This window comes from Perognathus longimembris, chromosome 20, assembly GCF_023159225.1.
Source record: "Perognathus longimembris pacificus isolate PPM17 chromosome 20, ASM2315922v1, whole genome shotgun sequence".
Lineage (NCBI taxonomy): Eukaryota > Metazoa > Chordata > Mammalia > Rodentia > Heteromyidae > Perognathus > Perognathus longimembris.
The window spans coordinates 43,540,417-43,561,664 of NC_063180.1; the positions used below are offsets into that span (position 1 = coordinate 43,540,417).

A 21,248-nucleotide genomic window follows, 5' to 3' on the forward strand; every position below is an offset into this window, starting at 1 on the left:
AACATATTTTTGAAAGTTGCTGAGAGTAAATTTTAAGTGCCTCATCACAAGAAATAACTATGTGAGGTAATGATATGTTAATTAACTCTAACGAACCACTTCAGGATGCATCACATATTTCCAAATATCATGTTGCATGGCACATGCAACTAATTTTTGTTCAATAAGAAATTAAATAAGCCAGGCACTGTTTCGTCCTTATAATGCTAATGACTCAGAAGGCTGACATCTGGGGATCACAGTTTGAAGCCAGACTGTGCAGAAAAGTCCTCAAGACTCCATCCACAATTAACCAGCAAAATGCTGGACTGGAGGCATAGTTCAAGTGGTGGAGCACTATCCATGAGTGAAGAAGCAGAGTGAGAGTGCAAGGCCCTGAGTTCAAGGCCTGGGACAGCACACACGCACACACACACACACCCCTTTCTGGAAACATGGAACACTTGAAGAGAATGTCAGATCAACATCAGTTTGTAAGCTCTTGAGAGGATCTCAGATCCTGTCATGGCTAGGCATACCATCAACAGTGTTAGTCCAGGCAGGAGTAGCCATACCACGCATTATAAAGGATGCTAAAAACTGCTGCCGAGAGGTGTAGGCTTCCCAGCCCATGCTGTCCTCCCTCTCCACCACCCCAGGAAGGCTGAGCCGTACCACTGCAGGAGAGGATGGGCCAGGGGGTCCAGCTTGTCCATCTGCTTCTTGATTTCCAAGTATGAGCCCTGTAAAACAACGGCTGTAAGATCACCTCTAGGAGAAGAGCACTTGCACTTTCCATAGACTAGCAGGGCCCACGGCAGACTCGCCACTGAGGGCCACTGGAGAAGAGAGGACACGGGGTTCCCACTCTCAAGGAGTCTCATAGAAGCTGGGAAGACTCAGAAATAAATATGAAAGGCTGGGAATATGGCCTAGTGGCAAGAGAGCTTGCCTCGTATACATGAAGCCCTGGGTTCAATTCCCCAGTACCACATATATAGAAAATGGCCAGAAGTGGCACTGTGGCTCAAGTGGCAGAGTGCTAGCCTTGAGCAAAAGAAGCCTGGGACAGTGCTCAGGCCCTGAGTTCAAGCCCCAGGACTGGCAAAAAAAAATAAAAATAAAAAAATAAATAAATATGAAGGGGCTGGGGATATGGCCTAGTGGCAAGAGTGCTTGTCTCGTATATATGAGGCCCGGGGTTCAATTCCACAGCACCACATATGCAGAAAATGGCCAGAAGGGGCGCTGTGGCTCAAGTGGCAGAGTGCTAGCCTTGAGCAAAAAGAAGCCAGGGACAGTGCTCAGGCCCTGAGTCCAAGCCCCAGGACTGGCCAAAAAAAAAAAAAAAGAAAGAAATAACCAAAAGTGCCTATAAAACATGTAGGTCCCCTCATTTTATTTTATTTTATTTTATTTTATTTTTTTTGGCCAGTCCTGGGCCTTGGACTCAGGGCCCGAGCACCGTCCCTGGCTTCTTCCCGCTCAAGGCTAGCACTCTGCCACTTGAGCCACAGCGCCGCTTCTGGCCGTTTTCTGTATATGTGGTGCTGGGGAATCGAACCTAGGGCCTCGTGTATCCGAGGCAGGCACTCTTGCCACTAGGCTATATCCCCAGCCCCTATCCCCTCATTTTATGCAATTCCTACAGCCCTAAAAAGTTGTCTGTAAATCAAAAAAAATCGGGGGGCTGGGAATATGGCCTAGTGGCAAGAGCGCTTGCCTCCTACACATGAAGCTCTGGGTTCGATTCCCCAGCACCACATATATGGAAAACGGCCAGAAGGGGCGCTGTGGCTCAGGTGGCAGAGTGCTAGCCTTGAGCGAGAAGAAACCAGGGACAGTGCTCAGGCCCTGAGTCCAAGGCCCAGGACTGGCCAAAAAAATAAATAAATAAAATAAAATAAAATCAGTGTCCTAGAAAGAATAGGTAAGTGTTCACAGGGCAGAGTGCTTCTGACTCATCTGTCAGCTCTCCAAGTGCACCGGCTAAGAGAGCTGCCTGGAGACGTGAGTACAGATGAATGTTTACGCATGTGCACTGCAAACGAGGGGTGGGCAATCTGGTGAGGGACAGCCACGAGGCAAAGGACTGTCACTGCTCCCTGTAGCCGCCCACCCTTGGTCGGACAGATGGTGCAGGCCCTGGGTCTGGATCCCTACCTCCAAGCCCCACTCCTCACCCTCCCAACCCCAGGCACAAGCCTTCCCTCACCTCTCTAACCCCTCAGCACTAGGGAAAAGCCCTTGGCATGAACTCGTGAAGCAACTGGCAGCAGAGACAAATGCTGCAAGGATGACAATAATTGCAGAAAGTAAAGAGTATGGAGCTGGAAACCAGAGAACAAGAAGTGAGAAGGCTGCACAGGGACTTCTAAAGAAACAAGCAGCTTATCTAAATCCTTAGCTCACCCCACTAACTGCAAGCACAATGGACAGCTCAGCAGGGCAGACAGGGGACGGAGGGCGGAATACCTGCGTCATCTCCCGGATGGACATCACGCTATCCAGAGCTTTCTGAAGCCGCTCATAATTCTTCTTCTGTGGAGTATTAATGGAAGAGAAGAACCAGATGAAGAAGAGCAGAGAAGGGAGGAAGACATGATTAATGGGAGGGTCAGATGCTTGCCATTGAACTTCACTTTTTGGGGGGTGTGGTCTGGGAATGAAACCCAGGGCCTCACACATCAGATAAGAGTTCCATTACCGAGCTACACTCTGGCCCCTTTACAAATGAAAACAACAAAACCAAGCCCACTCTCACAGAGGTGTTGAGGATTGAATATCCTGGTAACATGTGAAGAGCACAGAAGAGTGCTTGATACACGGTCTACATGTGATGGCTAACTTGAGGAATCAACCTGACAGCCATGGGGTACCTAGGCCGTTGATCAACTGTGATTTCTGGGCTTGTTTCACACAGGCGTTTTTGGGGCTCAGATTAACATCTGAGTGAGCAGATCACGTAAAGTGGATTGCCCTCCTTATGTGGAAGGGTTTCATCCAGTTAACCAAAGACCAAAGTAGAATGGAAGGTCTAAGGATGCTCCTCCTGCCTCTCAAGGAAAGGGTTTTCCTCCTGAATTGTGGCACCAATGAACTACAAAACTGGGTTTTCTTGGGTCTTGAGCCTACTGCCTCTCAGAACTCAAACCTGTCCTGGTTCTCAGGTCTCTAGATTGGAACTTGAGACACAAGTTCTCCATGGCTTTCAGCTGGCCGACCACTGGGATTTAAGCCTCATTCATTCATTCATTCATTCATCTATGTAACACATCCCTCTTGTGTCTGTTTCTCTGGGGGAGCTGGAACTGGTACTTTACATTACCACCTTAACAGGTAAGGCAAGTGAAGTCAGGAGGCTGAGTGGCTTCCCTAGCAGACTCAATGAGGAGCAGCAGACCCTCAGAGGGAATCCAAGCCTCTCTGCTGCCACCCATCATGATGTCATTAATATTAACTTCCTCCCCTTCTTCTGACAAACCCAGCTACTCCTTCACTGAAATAGCTACATCCTAGGATGCCAAGAGTTCCCGGAAAACAAGGCTTTCATTTCTTCTTACTCCCAGTCTACCTGTGTCTCTCTCCATTTCTGTTCCTCGGCCCTCACTCTCTTCCTGAGCACCATACCTTCGGGTTAAAGGCTAGAGTCTTGGGGTCCGTGGGGTCCACCACAGAGGGGTAAGGCTCGAAGATGATGCTCTTTCTAGGAGACTCCAAAGCTGCTCTACACATGGCCACCAGCAGATCCACCACCTGAAGGGGAAGGAAAGAAAGCGACCCATGGTACCCAGCATTTCTGACTGCTGTTTTTCTTAAGAAAATGTGCTTATGACTTAGAAATTAGAAGACGTAAGATTATAAAACATCAGGTGAGAGGCTGGGAATGTGGCTTAGCGGTAGAGTGCTTGCCTCGTATGCACAAAGCCCTGGGTTTGATTCCTCAGCACTACATAAGCAGAAAAAAAATGGAAGTGGTGCTGTGGCTTAAATGGTAGAGTACTAGCCTTGAGCAAAAGGAAGCCAGGGACTGGCAAAAAAAAAAAAAAAAAAAGTCTGGTGATAGCCAAGTGATTAAAGAAAAGGTAAAACTTTATCCTCACGCACACAAACAAATCTCATTTCCTCACTAATAAAGGACTTTTTTTTGGTGAAGAGTATATTTGAATTTGAATTTGGGGATTTATTTTATATTATCTTCACTGGTTGTACAAAGGGGTTACTACTATTCGATACTTAAGTTTGATGATATTCTTGCCTCTTTCCTCTCTCCTCTGCTTCCCCCGGTCTTGCTAGAGATTGCACCTCCTGGGCTTAAGCAAACTTCCTGTCTCAGTCTCTCAAGCAGCTATACCACAGGTATGTGCCACTGTGCCCAGCCATGCACTTGCTTTTTTTTTTTTTTTGGCCAGTACTGGGCCTTGGACTCAGGGCCTGAGCATTGTCCCTGGCTTCCTTTTGCTCAAAGCTAGCACTCTGCCACCTGAGCCACAGCGCCCCTTCTGGCCGTTTTCCATATATGTGGTGCTGGGGAATTGAACCGAGAGCTTCATGTGTAGGAGGCCAGCACTCTTGCCACTAGGCCATATTCCCAGCCCCCATGCACTTGCTTTTCAAGGTTTTGCCAGTCCTGGGGCTTGGACTCAGGGCCTGAGCACTGTTCCTGGGTCTTTTGCTCAAAGCTAGCACTCTACCACTTGAGCCACAGCGCCACTTCTCGCCTTTTCTATTTATGTGGTGCTGAGGAATTGAACTCAGAGCTTCATGCGTGCAGGGCAAGCACTATACCGCTAAGCCACATTCCCAGCCCACTTTTCAATGTTTATATCCATAAATAATCACTGTATCTTCCCTGGAAGGACACATTGTAAGTTCTTTAAGCATACTTCCCTGCCCCGGGATTTGACTGGTTTTTATCTTATGAAAGACACTTTAGTGAACGTCTTTACACATGAAAGCATTCTGGAGGCTGAATTCCAGGGAGTGAAAGGGCTGAGTCCCGGCTCCCCGGCTGCTCATCCCTGTCCCTTACCTCAGCCCCAGTTGCCACCTCCTCTGCAGCTCCAGACATGACACCCAGCGTGTAGAAGGAAAACACACACAGCTCGCGAGTACAGACAGCTGGCTGCAATGACATATTAAACAGTTGCCTGGGGTATGGGCTGTGACATAGACAACTCTAGGCTACAGTAGGAATTTGGAGCCCTCTGCATCAGGAAGAAAAAAACAACTAAGTAGGCAAAGCTTTAATTAGAATGTCTTACTAGTAAGCTCAAGTTATACTAACTTTTCTGACTTCAACGACCTTTTAGGCAGTCTTGTGACATTCTGAAGCAATGCTCCTACCTCTTCTATACACTAACTATACATGGCACTATAGCAAAGCTCTGTCCACCCACTTCAACTTGGGAGTACCTTAGGGAGAGCATATCATCAGTCATCTGGGGCAGTGCCTGGTCTGCTTTAAATGCTGAGTGAGGACCACATCCTCATGTCCACCGTGATCCAACCAGGATGACTGAGGATTCTTTTCTAAGGAAAACAATGATTTCTGCAGTCTTGGGGAACATGGACAGAAGTCACCCTTTACCGTGGGACCAGCAAGGAAGGAGCTGAGGTAGAAGGCCTGGGGCAAGCACATGGTAAGTGCATCTCTTACCTTGAGCATGGACCCGTTCTGAAAGACATGCTGCTCGTCACACACCACGCAGTACTCGTTCAGTGTAGGGATCCTCTGCTCCGCGTACTTCATGATCTGGGGCGAGAACAGACTGTGTCTTTTGGGAGTAAGGCACAGACAGAGGAGGGGTTTTTTTGTTTTTGTTTTTGTTTTTGGCCAGTCCTGGGGCTTGGACTCAGGGCCTGAGCACTGTCCCTGGCTTCTTTTTGCTCAAGGCTAGCACTCTGCCACTTCTGGCCATTTTCTGTTTATGTGGTACTGGTGAATTGAACCCAGGGCCTCATGTATACAAAGCAAGCACTCTTGCCACTAGGCCATATCCCCAGCCCCGAGCTTTTCTTATTGTTGAAATGCAGAAAATAATGTAAGCGTCTTTTCCAGCAGGATCTGTATTTCAACTTATGGCCTGACTCAAGTCCGTATATTATTGCAAAAATATTTTACAATTTTTATTGTAAAAATATTGTAAAAATGTAGCTTTTGATTTACTAATCCTGGGCCAACCACTTTATCTCTTCTAAATACAACTTAGTAGTGATTATAATAGTTAAGTCAAATCAGCCTAAGCCAGGGTCTCCTCATTTACAATGTAGGACATTATTCACTTCATAGACTTTTTGCAAGAAATAAGATTATGTCCCTAGCGGGGCACCTGTGACTCATATATGCAATCCTAGGTACTCACAAGGCTGAGATCTGAGAATCTCATTTCAAAGTCTGGGCAGAAAACCCTGTGAGACTCTTACCTCCAATTTACCACTCAAAAAGTGGAAGTGGAGCGATGGTTCAAAGTGGTAGAGCACTAGGCCTTGAGCAAAAGAGGTCAGGGACAGTGCCCAGACCTTCAGTTCAAGCCTCACAACAACAACCCTGAACACGGTGGTCTATAACAACAGATGCTAATCAAACTCTTGACCACAATGGTGGTAATTACAGACTGTCCAGATCAGATGGCAGAGGACCTGAGAAGCAGTTTCAACTACATTGAATAATAAACCAGCTGACTAGGCAACTCAGGAAATACTGAACTGAGTGAGGAGCCAAGAACCCTCAGACCACATGGTCAGGAAGCAGGGAGCTGGGCTTGATTACCTGAACCAGGAACCCAAACTCCAGAGTGGGGATGTTCTTGCAGTGACCACTGACCTGAAGAGAGTACAAAGACAGACTCCATGAGATTCTAGGAAGCGGACCTCTACTCACCTCAGCCACGCCCCTCACCCAGTATTCTCCTCAAGCAGCTAAGCCATCGCTTAAGACCAGCCTAGGAAATCTCAAAGCCAGACACATCATCTTTAGACATTTTTGCCAGAGGCTCTGAAAACGTGTTTGTTTCTTGTTAACCCTCTTCAAAATAGATGGAATATACCAGGCACTGGTGGCTCACACCTATAATGCTAGCTAGCTACTCAGGAGAGCGAGATCTGAGAATTGAGGTTCAAAACAGGCCAGGCAGACAAATACAAGAGATTCTGATCTCCAATGAATGAATAAAAAGCCAGAGTTTTAAAAGCATAGTTCAAGTGGTAGGTCTGGAGTTCAGTTATACTGACATGTGCGTGCGCACACACGCACACACATGCACACACACACACACACACACAGTAGATGGAGTAAGTTAGAATAGCAGTTGACAACCAAGTACTAACCACACCAAATAAAACCATCCATGCATGACTCCTTGAGACACCCATCTCCAGACTCTACTTTATGGTACACACAAACCCATCACACACTGTGGATAAAAGTTCCAACTATTTTAAAAATGTGTTCCATTCCACCCAGGCATGGTATAGGCCCAGGTTTGACCTCAGTTGCCTGGACAACCACCCTGGCAATCTCCCACACCTCCACGCCACCCTCCAGATACCCATCAAGCCCTCCGTAGCCCATGTACCAAAGGAGAGGTCCGTGCTGGGGGAGGGAGGCCCACGTGCTGGGGGCACAGGAGACCTGCCTGGGGGCTGGGAGGGTAGCCAAACACCTCTACTTTGGGGTTCTTCATGGTGCAGGAGATGGAACGGTTCATGAGGCGCCCCACTCGAAGCTCTGGTACACCCAGTTTGCCTTTTAGCATGGAGTCCTGTATGATAGGGAAACTGGGCGACCTGGGAAGACAGGGCAAAAGGAACTGAGAAAGCTGAGGATTTGGTGTGCTTTTTAAAAGGTGACTAGAGTCAAGAAAGCCGAAGAGCTGAAGCCAAAGAATAACATCTCAGGAATGTTCTATGGATCCTAAACGTCAAGATGAGGTAGGTTTACACAACTGAACGTCCCCCTCTGTTCCTCGGATGGGGGCCCTGGCTCAGGCCTCTGTAGCACTCAGGCCAGGCACAGGACAACCTTGGGGGGATACCTGTCTTCACCCATTTTGAGTGAGAGAAGGATTAAGTGCTTGATTGCTAAAGAGCCCAATGTCCAATATCCGTCAGCATTCCTTTGGGGAGATCAGAAGGTGCCAGAGACTAAAAATATCAACCTGGAGCCAGACAGGGTGGTTCATGCCTACAATCCTAGCTACTGAAGAAGAGGAAAATGGAAAATCATGGTTCCAGTTTGAAGCCAGCCCAGGCAGGAAAGTCAGTGAGAATTTTATCTCTAATCAACTACTCAGAAAAAGCTCGAAGTGGCACTGTGGCTCAAGTGGTAGAGTGCTAGCCTTGAGCACAAAGAGGCACGGGGACATTGCCCAGGCCCTGAGTTTAAGCCCCAGGACCAGCAGGAAAACGAAGTATATATATATATATTTTTTTTGGGGGGTGGGGGAAGTCCTGGGCCTTGGACTCAGGGCCTGAGCACTGTCCCTGGCTTCTTTTTCTTTTTTTGCTCAAGGCTAGCACTCTGCCACTTGAGCCACAGTGCCACTTCTGGCTGTTTTCTATATACGTGGTGCTGAGGAATTGAACCTAGGGCTTCATATATACGAGGCAAGCACTCTTGCCCCTAGGCCATATTCCCAGCCCCCAAAATATATTTTTGACACTGAGGTTTGAACTAAGGGCCTCTGATTTGCTAGGTGAGTGATCTACTTACGTCCCACTCCCAGCCAACAGTCATACTTATTTCCAGAACCTAGATAGTAAAATGAAATGCATAAGAACAAAAAAGGAATTGATGCTGTTCACAAATTCTGCCTCTTTAAGAGAGGCAATATGGATGAGAGCCAAAGAAAAATAAGGTGGGAATATCCACAAATATGTTTCCGAATATGTACAACTGTGCTTAACATGAAGGATGAGGCACAGATATGAGTATGTCAGGTAGGAGCAGATGGGTAAGGAAACAAAGGTGATAGGACCATGAAAGTGGTGTTAGTACTTAAAGGTACAGAATGTAGAAGACTCAGGACAGGGTGGGAAAGGTTAACTTAGGTATTCAAGAAGGTGGGCACAGGGCTAAGACTTAGGTGATGAGAGGCATACTCACTTGGGGATGGGTGAGAAGATGCTGAGGCCAGCTCGGAACTTCTTGATGGTACCACTTGCCTTGAACCAACTATGTCTCTTCTCCTGCTGGGTCTTTAAGAAATCGTTGCTTAGATGTTTCCATTGTTGGGATGTGAACAGACCCAGGATTCTGAGGGATCAAAGAGCAGAGCAGGCTGAGGCAAGACAGAGCACTCAGACCCAGGACAGCAAAGAAGTATGTATTAAAGGAATGTGTTTAAAGACTCTTCAGCAGGACCCCAGCACACCTTAAGCTTCTTCTGCACTCTTGAGGATAAAAACCCTCTCCCAGTGCCTAGCCTAATGGAATAGGAGAAAGTCCAGAGAAGTCCAAGGTGAGCCTTCAAAAGCTGTGGACCTCAAGACTTACAGCCAAGGATGACCACAGGAAGAGGGAAACAAAGGTAGCGGGACAGAGGTCAGTACCACCCTGTCTCATAATTGAAGAGTGAAAGATTAGAACCCCCAATTCATGGTTTCCAGCTCCCAATCAGACTTTCCTGCCTTTTCACTCATCCTTCATTGGTTCTGTCTAGCATTATGACTCTACCAGACAAAATTCCCATCAGCTTCTTCAAACTCCTACAGCAATGACTTTCAATTGTGGAGCCAACCCTATGACCAAATCCACTTCGGTGTGCACCCTGACCTTGGTGCCCGCGCTCTGTGGAGATGAGGTGAGCCTCCTGCTCCAGACTGACTGCTCTACTTGAGCTCTCGGTCCCTTCCAGGCTCGCTGAGGACCCTGATCCATTAGCCTCCGCTCCACTCAGTCTAGCCCAAAGACTACAAATTACAGCTTTTTTATTTTTTGCTAGTCTTGGGGCTTGAACTCAGGGCCTGAGCACTGTCCTTGGCTTCCTTTTGCTCAAGGCTAGCACTCTACCACTTGAGCCACAGCGCCACTCCCGGCTTTTCTGTTTATGTGGTGCTGAGGAATTGAACCCAGGGCTTCATGCATACTAGGCAAGCACTCTAGCACTAGGCCACATTTCCAGCCCCTGCTCCAGCAACCTTGTGTTCAATGATTGTAATTTCTTCCCACATACTGGTGGCTTACTTTCCACTCTTACCTGTAAGTAGACAACCTGACATACAATTATCTCCACTTGCATATCCCAAAATAATCTCTCTTTTTTTGGGGGGGGAGGGGGAAGAGTTATGGGGCTTGAACTCAGGCCCTGGGCACTGTCCCTAAGCTTTTTTTTTTTTTTGTCTTTTCTTTTTTTGGTACTGGGGATCGAACCTAGGACATTGCGCTTTGCCACTGAGCTACATCCCAGCCCGTCCCTAATCTTTTTCCCTCAAGGCTAACACTCTACCACTTTGAGCCACAATGCCACTTTCGGTTTTCTGGTGGTTCATCGGAGGTAAGAGTCTCAGGGCCTTTCCTGCCTGGGCTGGCTTTGAACTCAGCCTCATGAGTACCTAGAATTACAGGCATGAGCCATCAATGTCCAGCTACATGGATAACTTTCATCCATGCTGGAAGACCATGAATCATCTCCCTTTCATTCCCTCGCCCATAGTCCTCCCCAACCAGCAGCATGAGTCATTCACTCCTCCCTCACTGTCCTTTCCACACCCTCCGTGTTCACAGCTGTACTTGTACTGGACACTATTGGGAACATGACTAAGGTAGAAAATATGCTGCATTTTTCTTTTTTTTTTGGCCGGTCCTGGGGCTTGGACTCAGGGCCTGAGCACTGTCCCTGCCTTATTTTTGCTCAAGGCTAGCACTCTGCCACTTGAGCCACAGTGCCACTTCTGGCCATTTTCTGTATATGTGGTGCTGGGGAATTGAACCCAGGGCCTCATGTATACGAGGCAAGCGCTCTTGCCACTAGGCCATATCCCCAGCCCCAGCTGTTTTTTTTTTTTTTGGCCGGTCCTGGGCCTTGGACTCAGGGCCTGAGCACTGTCCCTGGCTTCTTTTTGCTCAAGGCTAGCACTCTGCCACTTGAGCCACAGCGCCACTTCTTGCCATTTTCTGTATACGTGGTGCTGGGGAATCGAACCTAGGGCTTCATGTATGGGAGGCAAGCACTCTTGCCACTAGGCCATATCCCCTGCATTTTTCTTTAAATACAAATATTTAGCAGAAAATCCTCAGCACATTCAATAAACTAAAGTGGTCTGAGTTCCTAGAGCCCCTTGAGGAAATCAAAAGAATAAAAACAAACAGATTGCAAGGCGGTACTGTCCTTCACTGTTCATGTGTTGAACAGTAATGAGACCCTCCCTAAACTTCTGGTTTAACACTGTAGGCTCCCCCTCTACAACCATAAATTTGTTTCCTCAAATTTAACTTTTCCTGGGCATATTATCAAAAAGGCAGTTTGGGGAGAAAATATTCCATCCAGAGCCTGTCTGTCCATTCAATGTGGTGCTGTACTGGAATCTTCAGTGTGCTCCCAAAGGCCCGTCTGTGTGCAGGCCTGGCCTCGTCCCCAGCCTGGGGCAGCACCTTTCCAAGGCAGGCTCAGCAGGAGGAAGTTGGGTCATTGCGCACGTGCCCCTCGAGGGATGCTGTCACTCTAGTCTCTCCTCTTCTTTGCTTTTGTTCACCTGCCACCTCAAGGTCAAAAGGCAACATCCACAACAGGTTCCCACCATGGCATACGTGCTGCCAAAGGCCCAAAGCCACATGGACTCAGGCCACCAAACTGCGAGCCAAGGTAAACCTTTCCTCCTTCCCAGTAACTCAGGTATTTTTCACAGAAAGGAAAAGCCAACTAACACAGGTAACTATTATTCTATCCCTCATTGGTTCATGACCAGAAAAGTTCAAAGGTCTTACTTTTTCAACTGAAGACCCAGCCCAAATCCTTCCTTATTCGACGGCTGGAAAACCTCAATTGACGGTTCTGCAAAGAGAAAAGAAAATTCCTAGTAAGTACCTATCTCCTGAGTCTAAAGCCACAGTTCAATGGGACAGCCTCCTTAGAGTCTAAAAAATCAGATGCTCCAGACTACCCCAGATATCAGAGATGCTCCAGATTATTCTAGATAATCTAGATACTCCAGACCACCCTAGATACTCCAGTCTACCCTAAATACTACAGATGCTCTGGATTCCTCTAGATACTCCAGACTAGACACTCTGGACTGGATACTCCAGATGTTTCAGACTGCTCTAGATACTACAGATGCTCCACACTACTACAGATACTCTAAACACTGTGGAGGAGGAAACTGCGAAGGCAGAAGGTAGATGTTAGAAGTGATCTCAGGGGCTGGGAATATGGCCTAGTGGTAGAGTGCTTGCCTCGCATACATGAAGCCGTGGGTTCGATTCCTCAGCACCATTCCTCAGCACCATATAAACAGAAAAAGCTGGAAGTAGTGTGCTGTGGCTCAAGTGGTAGAGTGCTAGCCTTGAGCAAAAGGAAGCCAGGGACAGTGCTCAGGCCCTGAGTTCAAGGCCCAGACTGGCAAAAAAAAAAGGTGATCTCATAAATTTCATTTATTTTCATTACAAAGTTGACAGAAGGAGGAAGAAATGCTATCTTGGAACTAGAGAGAATTTCCTTAACCATGAAGGCCTTTAGGGAATGGCCTAACAGGGATTGGAGATGAAGTCACCAATGACAAGACACTGAAGAGCCACTCCAATGGCCACCTTTCCAGGTTTTCTCTACATCAACTAGTATAGGACGTACAGCACCCGTCTGCCCAAGTTCATCCCCACCTTTACCTGGCCCATCAAGATACTGCGAGAGAGAAAACCGCAGTCGTAACACAATGGGTTCTGTCCGGAGGACCTTCCAGGCTGTAGACACCTCCTCCTACGAGAAACAGGGAAACAGCTTGCAGTTTTCCACACAGAGGAATGGACGGCAAGTATCCCACGTATGACACAGACATGCACATGACAGTACACACCACTGTCTGTTGATGGTCTAGGAAAGAGAGAGATGAAGAATATGTGCTCCAAATACAGCACTCAGGAACAAGACTCCTGAACTACATGACAAAATCCACAAGTCCAGCTAGACATGAAGCTGGCACGTGCTAGCACCACTTACATCGAGGAAGCTGACGTTGATGTGGAGGTCGATGTCCACGTCGTCGATAGTTCCATACTCTCTACAGAAACATAGGCAAGTACGTGTGAGAAAGGAGGGAGAAAGGAGGGAACAGAGACTGGGATGGTGGGAGAGCTGAGCCTAGACAGGGGAGAGGGAAGGATGGAAGGCTGTTCTACATGTACAGTCTTATCTATACAGCCTTAAGCCACTTACATGACCAGGCCCCTCTCCAGGGGAGAGGCCCTTCTTACCTCAAATGTGAAATTATTGGCCTACAGGGGTTTAGGACAAGAGGGCACTTGAAGAAAAGTAGCTTTACTCTCCCCCCACACTTAGGTCAGCCCAGCTTAAATAGTCAGAGGAACTTCCATCATTGAACTCAGAGTTACTCCCCAACACACGATCAAAAGGAAACCTCTAGCCTGCAACAAGTCAGAAAGAAGTGCCCTGCTCCCTGTTCTCCCTGGAGTCCCACCTGATGGACACGGCGTTCTCACTGTAGATCTCCTTCACGGCTTCAATGTCTGCATCAAGCTGTGGGTGTCGGTACAGGTCAGCTGCACAGCTGCCCTGCAAGAGCAGAGAAGAGGGTGAGAGCAAGAGGGGCGGAAAGAAACGAGCAATGGGAGAGATGGAAAGATGAGAATAAAAAGAACAGGAGAAGGCACCAGGAGCAGGGGAAACAAAACAGCAGCAACATGGGGACATGAAAGCCACTTCCCCTTCTACCTAGTGGTGGCCCCTTTTCTCAGACTACAACCTTCTATGAAACCTCAGAAAGATTCTATGTAAACAGCATTTTTGCCAGCCACCAGTGTCTCATGCCTATAATCCTAGCTACTCAGGAGGTTGAGATCTGAGGGTCAAAGTTCAGAACCAGCCTGAAAAGATAAATCAGCAAGACTCCTATCTCTGAATAATCAGCAAAAAGCTGAAAGTAGAGTTGTGGTTCAAGTGGCAGAGTGCCAGCTGTGAGCAAAAATGTCACATGACAGCAGAAGGCCAAGCTCAAGCTCAGGTTTGTGCTCTAGAGAGCAAGGTGAGTGAGCCATGTCCCAGAGAACACTTTTACAGATCTGAAATAGTCGGCACTGACTGGTGAGGAAGTCAGGAGGTAACAGGTGGGGAACACTGTGGACTCAGGGAGAGGAGTAGTCCTAGGCAGGGACATGGGCACAGGGCTGTGACGAGATCATAACTGGTCCACAACAATACAATCCCTCAGCTCAACTCTGCTCCAGGACAACTTCTTTCACTCATGAAACCTCGGCCGCTTTGCGGGGTGCAACCTCACCTGAACTCCATAGAGAAATTCCTCAGATTCATTGTCACCTTCTGAGTCGTCATCATTCCAGAACTGGCCTTTGATGTCCTAGAGATGAGAAGGGTTCTGTTAGTCCATGGATCAGGTGAGGTGACAGGATGGACACGATGCCCACAAGGAATGGAGAACATTTGTCTGAGCAGAAAGACGGAGGCCTCAATCTCTTCACACCTCACTTTATTCTATGGCAGCCTGTCTCTTCCCGAATCCGATCATATCCATGACCAAGCTCTCACGTGGTGGGACAGAAGAAATCCACAGAATTCTGGCCTTCCTAAGATCCAGCGTAATGATTAAGGCTTGGGTGTCAGCCGTGGAGGGACACAAAAGACTTCAATCTCAAGGTTTATTTCTAAGCCCTGGCCTCTGCTGCAATCATTGCCCAAGGCAGCTCTCAAGCGCACCTGAGTACTCTCATCCCACCATCCCTTTCTCTTTCCTAAGGTATTTTCCTCTGGGGAAAACCTAGCTATAGATCCTAGCAACCATGTTATACTATTTCCATGGTCCTACCTCCTTTCATTTTAAACAGCCACTCTATCTTTCAGAAGAGATGACAATGGTACACACCTGTAATCCTAAGTTCTCCACAGGCTGAGATCTAAGGAGCGAGGATCAAAGCCAGGCTGGGCAGACAAATCTGAGACTCCTACTTCCAATTAACCAGCAAAAAGCTAGAAGCTGAGGTATGGCTCAACTGGTAGAGTGCCAGCCATGAGAGGAAAAAGCTGAGCAGACTGAAAGGCCCTGAATTCAAGTCTCAGAACTCGCATGATGAACACACACACACACACACGCACGCACACACACACGCACGCACACACACACGCACGCACACACACACGCACGCACACACACACACACACACACGAGGACAGATACCAGGAAAAGATGAGTCTGTACTCTCTCACCCCTCCCTGACACGCTGGGAGGGGAGGGCAGTCTGTTCTCACCATTGGGTCAGCGGGTCACACACACTCCTGGGTCAGTGCTAGGCAGCACCCCTCCATGCCACCAGCTGGACCCACGCCAACGAGACCGTCATTTAGGAGGCCACACGGGGAGGCGCAGGAGGGCGATGTCAGAGGCGACTGGAGATCTGCTGGGGATGCAGGCTCTGCTGTGGTATAGCAGGTCGCCGTCCTGTGGAAAACGGTAACACTGGGTTTCATCACTGCCTCACGGCCGGCTGCTGCACACACTTTCACTATCCACATCAATGGACACTCACATGCAGACATGCTCATGTGCATTCATGAACACTTCTTCTATGTGTGGCCATGAAAGCACTAAACAAACATAAGATACTGTCAATCTGTTCAAACTGGAGACCTGGGACTGGAGCCAATTCCTGCTCTAGTTCATTATGCTACAACATCGTGAGTCGAAAGAAAGAATGGCAGGACCACCTGCTTCAACTCTCTCTGCTTCATCATTCTTCACAGTAGCATCCCTCATTAGAGATAAGAACCAGAGCAGATTCTACTCTATATTGATCTGTTATCTCTATTTTTAAAAACAAAATTAAAATTGTTATTATAAAGATGATGTACAGAGGGGTTATAGTTACATAAGTCCAGTAAAGAATGTATTTCTTTTTTTTTTTTGCTTGTTCTGTTTTTTGCCAGTCCTGGGGTTTGAACTCAGGGCCCGAGCACTGTCCCTGGCTTCTTTTTGCTCAAGGCTAGCACTCTACCACTTGAGCCACAACACCACTTCCAGCTTTTTCTGTCTATGTGGTGCTGAGGAATCGAACCCAGGGCTTCATGTATGCGAGGCAAGCACTCTACCACTAGGCCACATTCCACCCAAGAATGTATTTCTTTTTGGACATTATTTCTTTTAAACACCAATATTAGCTGGGTGTGGTGGTATACACCTCTAATCACAGCACTTGAGAGGCCAAGACAAGAAGATCTGCAGTTCCAGGTCAGTCTAGGCTACATTATCAAGACTTCATCTCTACATATGTATACAAATGTATATATATGTTTACACACATATATACATATATGCATATACATATGTGCACGCAAGTGTGTTTGTGTGTGTGTGTGTGTGTGAAGAAACACCCTAAGAAGGAGAAACAGCAGAGACAAAACCTTTGTGATAGGAAGGTGCTTGCTGTATTTGGTGTCCTTCCTTTTCTTCACATTCACACATACATACTATAAGTTATTCTATGACAATTATATCTAGCTATGAAGCCCTCACAAACACTGAATATGTGCCAGTAAACATGGTTTGAGCTGTTGTCGCCCAAATAACGCTCTGGAATCATCTTGGAAACAAGATAATTATGCAGGTAATATGTAAGATTAACTATCCAAATAAAAATATATAACAATTCCCAGCAATTGCTCAGAAAAACACTAATCCCTAACCTTTGCCCCACCCTATACCAGTCAGTTTTATCCCAAGTAGAGCCTCCACATGCAAGAGGGGGGAAAGGGTAATAGCCAAATTTAAAAAACTTTCTAGCTGGGTGCCAGTGGCTCTCACCTGTAATACTAGCTACATAGGAGGCTGTGATTTGAGGATCACAATTCAAAGCCAGCCCAGGCAAGACATCTGTGAGACTCTTATCTCATGGAGCTGTGAATCAAGTGGTAGACTAATAACCTCAAGCAAAAGGGCTCAGAAATAGTAGGCCCTGAGTTCAAGCCCCAGAACTGTCACAGGCAAGCACAGTATAACTGAGGGCTGGGAATGTGGCTTAGTGGTAGAGTGCTTGCCTAGCATAGATGGTGCCCTGGGTTTGATTCCTCAGCACCACATTAACAGAAAAGGTTGGAAGTGGAGCTATGGCTCAAGTGGCAGAGTGCTAGCCTTGAACAAAAGAAGCTCAGGGACGTGCCCAGGCTTTAGAAGAAAAAAATACAGTTGAAGTTCTCAGAGATAAAGTAAACTGATAACTGAGATTTGCTTTAAAATCCCACTTCAGGGGCTGGGAATATGGCCTAGTGGCAGGAGTGCTCGCCTCATATACAGAAGCCCTAGGTTCAATTCCTTAGCACCACATATATAGAAAAGGCCAGAAGTGGCGCTATGGCTCAAGTTGGCAGAGTGCTAACCTTGAGCAAAAAGAAGCCAGGGACAGTGCTGAGGCCCTGAGTTCAAGGGCCAGGACTGGCAAAAAAAAAAAAAAAAAAAAAAAATCCCATTTCAACACCAATGAATGCATAAAGGAAATGGGAAAACAGATGAACTAAACCTGGCACTAAGGGATGATGTACATAAGGGTGTCTTTTTTTTTTTTTCTTCTGTCTGTCATGGGGCTAGACTCTGGCCCTAGGCGCTGTCCTTGACCTCTTCAGCTCAAGGCTAGTGCTCTACCACTTGAGCCACAGCACCACTTCTGTTTTTTTCTGGTGGTTAACTGAAGATAAGTCTCCCATACTTTTTCTGCCTGGGCTGGTTTTGAACTTCAACCCTCAGATCTCATCCTCTTGCGTAGCTAGGATGACAGGTGTGAGCCACCAGCACCTGGCATAAGGGTATCTTATGCTCCTTACTTTCTGTGTATAGCTGGAACATTTCATGATAGAAAGTTAAAAACCAAAGGCCTCTCTCACAGAGGTTGTTCCTAGAAAGTCAACCTGAAATATTATTAACAGGGTGGCTAAACCCTCACCTCCTTGCTGTCCTTCAAGCATAGGAAGCAGGGTTTAGGAGATGGCTCAAGTGACAGAGCACCTTGTTAGCAAGTGCTGGACCCTAAGTTCAACCCCCAGAAGTGCCAGAGAATTAAAAAAAAAAAAGACACCAAACACAGCAAGCACCTTCCTACCACAGAGCCTTTGTCTTTTAGAAGTCTTCTTCACAAATATCCATACTGCTCAAAGGCTACCCTGACTAGCCTGCAGGAAGTATAACACCATAACACACACAACAGCCTAACATACACAACACTTTCACACACACACTGGCACTCTCTATCCCTCTTTACTATTAAGCGTGCAGTACTCCTCATAGCTAAGCCATACTTGTGTTCTATGTGTCAGCCTCTTAACATTTCCTGCATTAGTGAACAACCCCTCAGCTGTATATGCAAGCCACATACCCAAACTTAAGATACTTTTAAACAGACACAAAGTCATAGAAAAATGATTCTTGAGGGCCAATGAGGATGGTGAATGAAGATGAATATAGCCAACCTAGGATATGCATGTAGGAAAATAGAACCATGAAGCCTTTTAAAGTTGTTTTAAGAAGGAATGAAGGGAAGCCGGGCACTGATGGTTCACACCTGTAATCCTAGCTACTCAGGAGGCTGAGAGCTGAGGATCTCGATTCAAGGTCAACCCAGGTAAAAGAAAAGTCTGTGAGACTCTTATCTCTAGCAAACTACTCAGAAAAAGAGGGGAGTGGTGCTGTGGGGCTCAAGCAGTAGAGGGCTAGCATAGAGCAAAAAAAGAGGCTCAGGGACAGTGCTTAAGCCTTGAGTGCAAGCACCAAGACTAGCAAAAAAAAAAAAAAAGGAATGAAGGGGAGTGGAGGAAAAGAGATGGAGGTGAGTTTGATGGGATATATAGTATATAGTTATGTACGGATATGTCACAATGAAATTCCATTATACAAGGACTATATATATGCTAACTTAGAAACATTTCTTAAAAGTAAGACTTCATTCACCTTCAGGAGCAGCTGAGAATCAGAATATGAAGATCTTTGTACGATTTGAAAATGAACAGTCAAGTGTTGATCTTGTGACCCCCAGAGGAACACTCTTAGATGGAGGCACTGGATTGTTCTGGGTGAGCAGTAGAAAGGTGTGGCAGCGTAGGACAGAAGTACCAACTTTCTCAAGGTCTTTGTCACTGGAGAAGTCAAGAAAATCTCAGCATCTCTCCCAGGGCCGTGGCTGCTTAGTTTCTGTTGCTGTCACAGGAAAGAAAAGTAAGCTCAGAGAGAGAGATTTTTACTAGAAGAGATGGTTCTGAAAACCAGCCCTTTCAAAACAAGCTGCTTTAGCAATAGGGACTGGATCCTCAATTCTAAATGCCCTTTCCTCAGAGAAGGAAAGTGGGCTTAAGAGGTACAGACTGGAAAAAGGCAGCTGAGAGCTGAGGGTCATGACATTCACAGAAGCACACACATTTTTAAAAAAAAACAATATGGCTTGAAAGATGACCCAGAACAAAGTTTTCACTTTTTCTAGGCCTAGGGCACATCACACAACTTGCATAAAGCTAGTACTACCTTGGAAATCAAGATCGTTTTGATAGGTCCTAATTATATCTGATTTTTCTGTGGTACAGTCCTAACTAATTAGAGTTGTTAATAATGCATTAAGCAATAGAGATCTATCTGATTTCCGGAAATGAGACAAAGGAAGGCTTTTGAGAGAAGTTGGACCAAGAACAGACTACAGAAAGCATGCCCAGCGAAGGGTGCTGCTAAGCTTCATGATTGTTTCGGGTGATAACAGCTACTGGGGAATGCTTCACGTAGTTGTACAGAAATAGCCAAATGTAGGTAAGCCTCAAGTTTGGATCACAAAAAAAAAAAAGTCTTGTTTCGTGTTTTTATGCCGGTACCGGGGCTTGAACTCAGGGCCTGGGAGCTGTCCCTAAGCTTTTGTGCCCAGACTGGCGCTCTACCACTTGAATCACAGCTCCAGCCTTTTCTTTTTTTTTTTTTTTTGGGGGGGGGTCTCACGGACTTCCTGCCCGGGCTGGTTTCGAACCGCGACCCTCAGATCTCGGCCTCCGTCAGCTCCCGGCTCCCGGCCAGGTCCCGGTGTGGCACTGTGATGGCTGGTGAGCCCGGCCTCTGGGCGAGGAGACGCCCGGCCGGCTCGCGTGCCGGGGCCTGGCCGCGGAGGGGCGGCCCGGGGCCCGCAGGCTCGTGGGGCTCCCCGCGGCGGGCGAGGCCAGAGCCGGGCGGGCCGCGTGGCCGCCTAGGGACCCACAGCTCCTGCTCGTCTGCGGCGTGCGCCGGGAGCCCCGCGGACACCGAACGCCTCCCGGGGCAGGAGCGGCACGGACGGCGCCGCTCGGCCGTGCCCGGCGCGCCCAGCCCGTCAGCCCCTCGGCCCACCGCCCCGCCCCGCCCCGCGCCGACCCCGGGGCGGACGCCCCCACAGGGCGGCGTCGCGAGTTACTCACGGCGACCCCGGGCCGCGCGCGGCCGCCGCCGAGGGGGACGAGCGGCCCGGGACGCCCCGCGGGGGCGGAGCGGCGGGCCGAGGGGCGGGGGCCGGGCCGGCGGGCGGGCGAGGTCGCGCTCCCCACGCCGAGCCGCTCCGTCACGGGCGCGCTGAGCCAGTCTGCGCAAGCTCACGCGGGTCACGTGGCACGCTCCTGACCAATCACCGCGCCGGCCGCGCTGGGTCGCGACTCCGCCCCCGCGGCGCCCGCCCTGGCGCGCCTGCGCACTGGGCGCCAGTTGGGAGGGAGCGGCGCGGAGCGAGTGGGTGGTGTCTGCGCCCTGGTGCGTGGGGAAAGGAAGAGCGGTTTCGGGGGCGAAAGGAGGGAGCGTGCTTTGGCGCCCCGCGTGGCTGGGAGGACTGCGCAGGGCCCGCGCCCCAGGTTGTCTGGAGGTAAACGGGGAGTCCGCTTGCTGGAGGCTTCAGCAGCCTCTGGAGACCAATCGCCTCCTACTTCTTGCTAATCTCTCAAACACTTAAGGGTCTCATTCGTTTTGGCGGTTGTGGGATTTGAAACCACGGTCTGACACTTTGGTGAGCTGCAGGCTGCCGTGATGAGGATGGAATGAGACAGTATGAGGGTGAATGCATGAAATTACTATCCTCATCCCCCCACCCCACCCCCTGGCCGGGTCCT

General features: G+C 48.2%; 1 protein-coding gene across 6 annotated transcripts in view; it reads right to left on the reverse strand.

The window, feature by feature from the left end:
* The window catches only part of Parp6 (poly(ADP-ribose) polymerase family member 6), a 30,578-nt gene extending 9,933 nt beyond the window's left edge, over positions 1–20,645 (reverse strand). For 3 of the 6 annotated variants that reach the window (XR_007214194.1, XM_048368607.1, XM_048368605.1), the window contains exons 1-15: positions 19,096–20,014; positions 15,414–15,603; positions 14,431–14,508; positions 13,612–13,706; positions 13,134–13,194; positions 12,803–12,893; positions 11,906–11,972; positions 9,086–9,235; positions 7,557–7,767; positions 6,752–6,805; positions 5,639–5,734; positions 5,012–5,104; positions 3,610–3,735; positions 2,455–2,520; positions 655–722 (exon numbers count right to left, since the gene is read on the reverse strand). Coding sequence is in view for 5 of the 6 variants with exons in the window: in XM_048368607.1 (XP_048224564.1) it covers positions 655–722; positions 2,455–2,520; positions 3,610–3,735; positions 5,012–5,104; positions 5,639–5,734; positions 6,752–6,805; positions 7,557–7,767; positions 9,086–9,235; positions 11,906–11,972; positions 12,803–12,893; positions 13,134–13,194; positions 13,612–13,706; positions 14,431–14,508; positions 15,414–15,416 (1,259 nt within the window). In the remaining variant the exon portion in view is untranslated. Of the gene's footprint in view, positions 1–654; positions 723–2,454; positions 2,521–3,609; positions 3,736–5,011; positions 5,105–5,638; positions 5,735–6,751; positions 6,806–7,556; positions 7,768–9,085; positions 9,236–11,905; positions 11,973–12,802; positions 12,894–13,133; positions 13,195–13,611; positions 13,707–14,430; positions 14,509–15,413; positions 15,604–19,095; positions 20,015–20,570 lie in introns of those variants that run through there. The other 3 variants (XM_048368609.1, XM_048368608.1, XM_048368606.1) reach the window with 2 other exon arrangements.
* Positions 20,646–21,248: the final 603 nt, after the last annotated feature.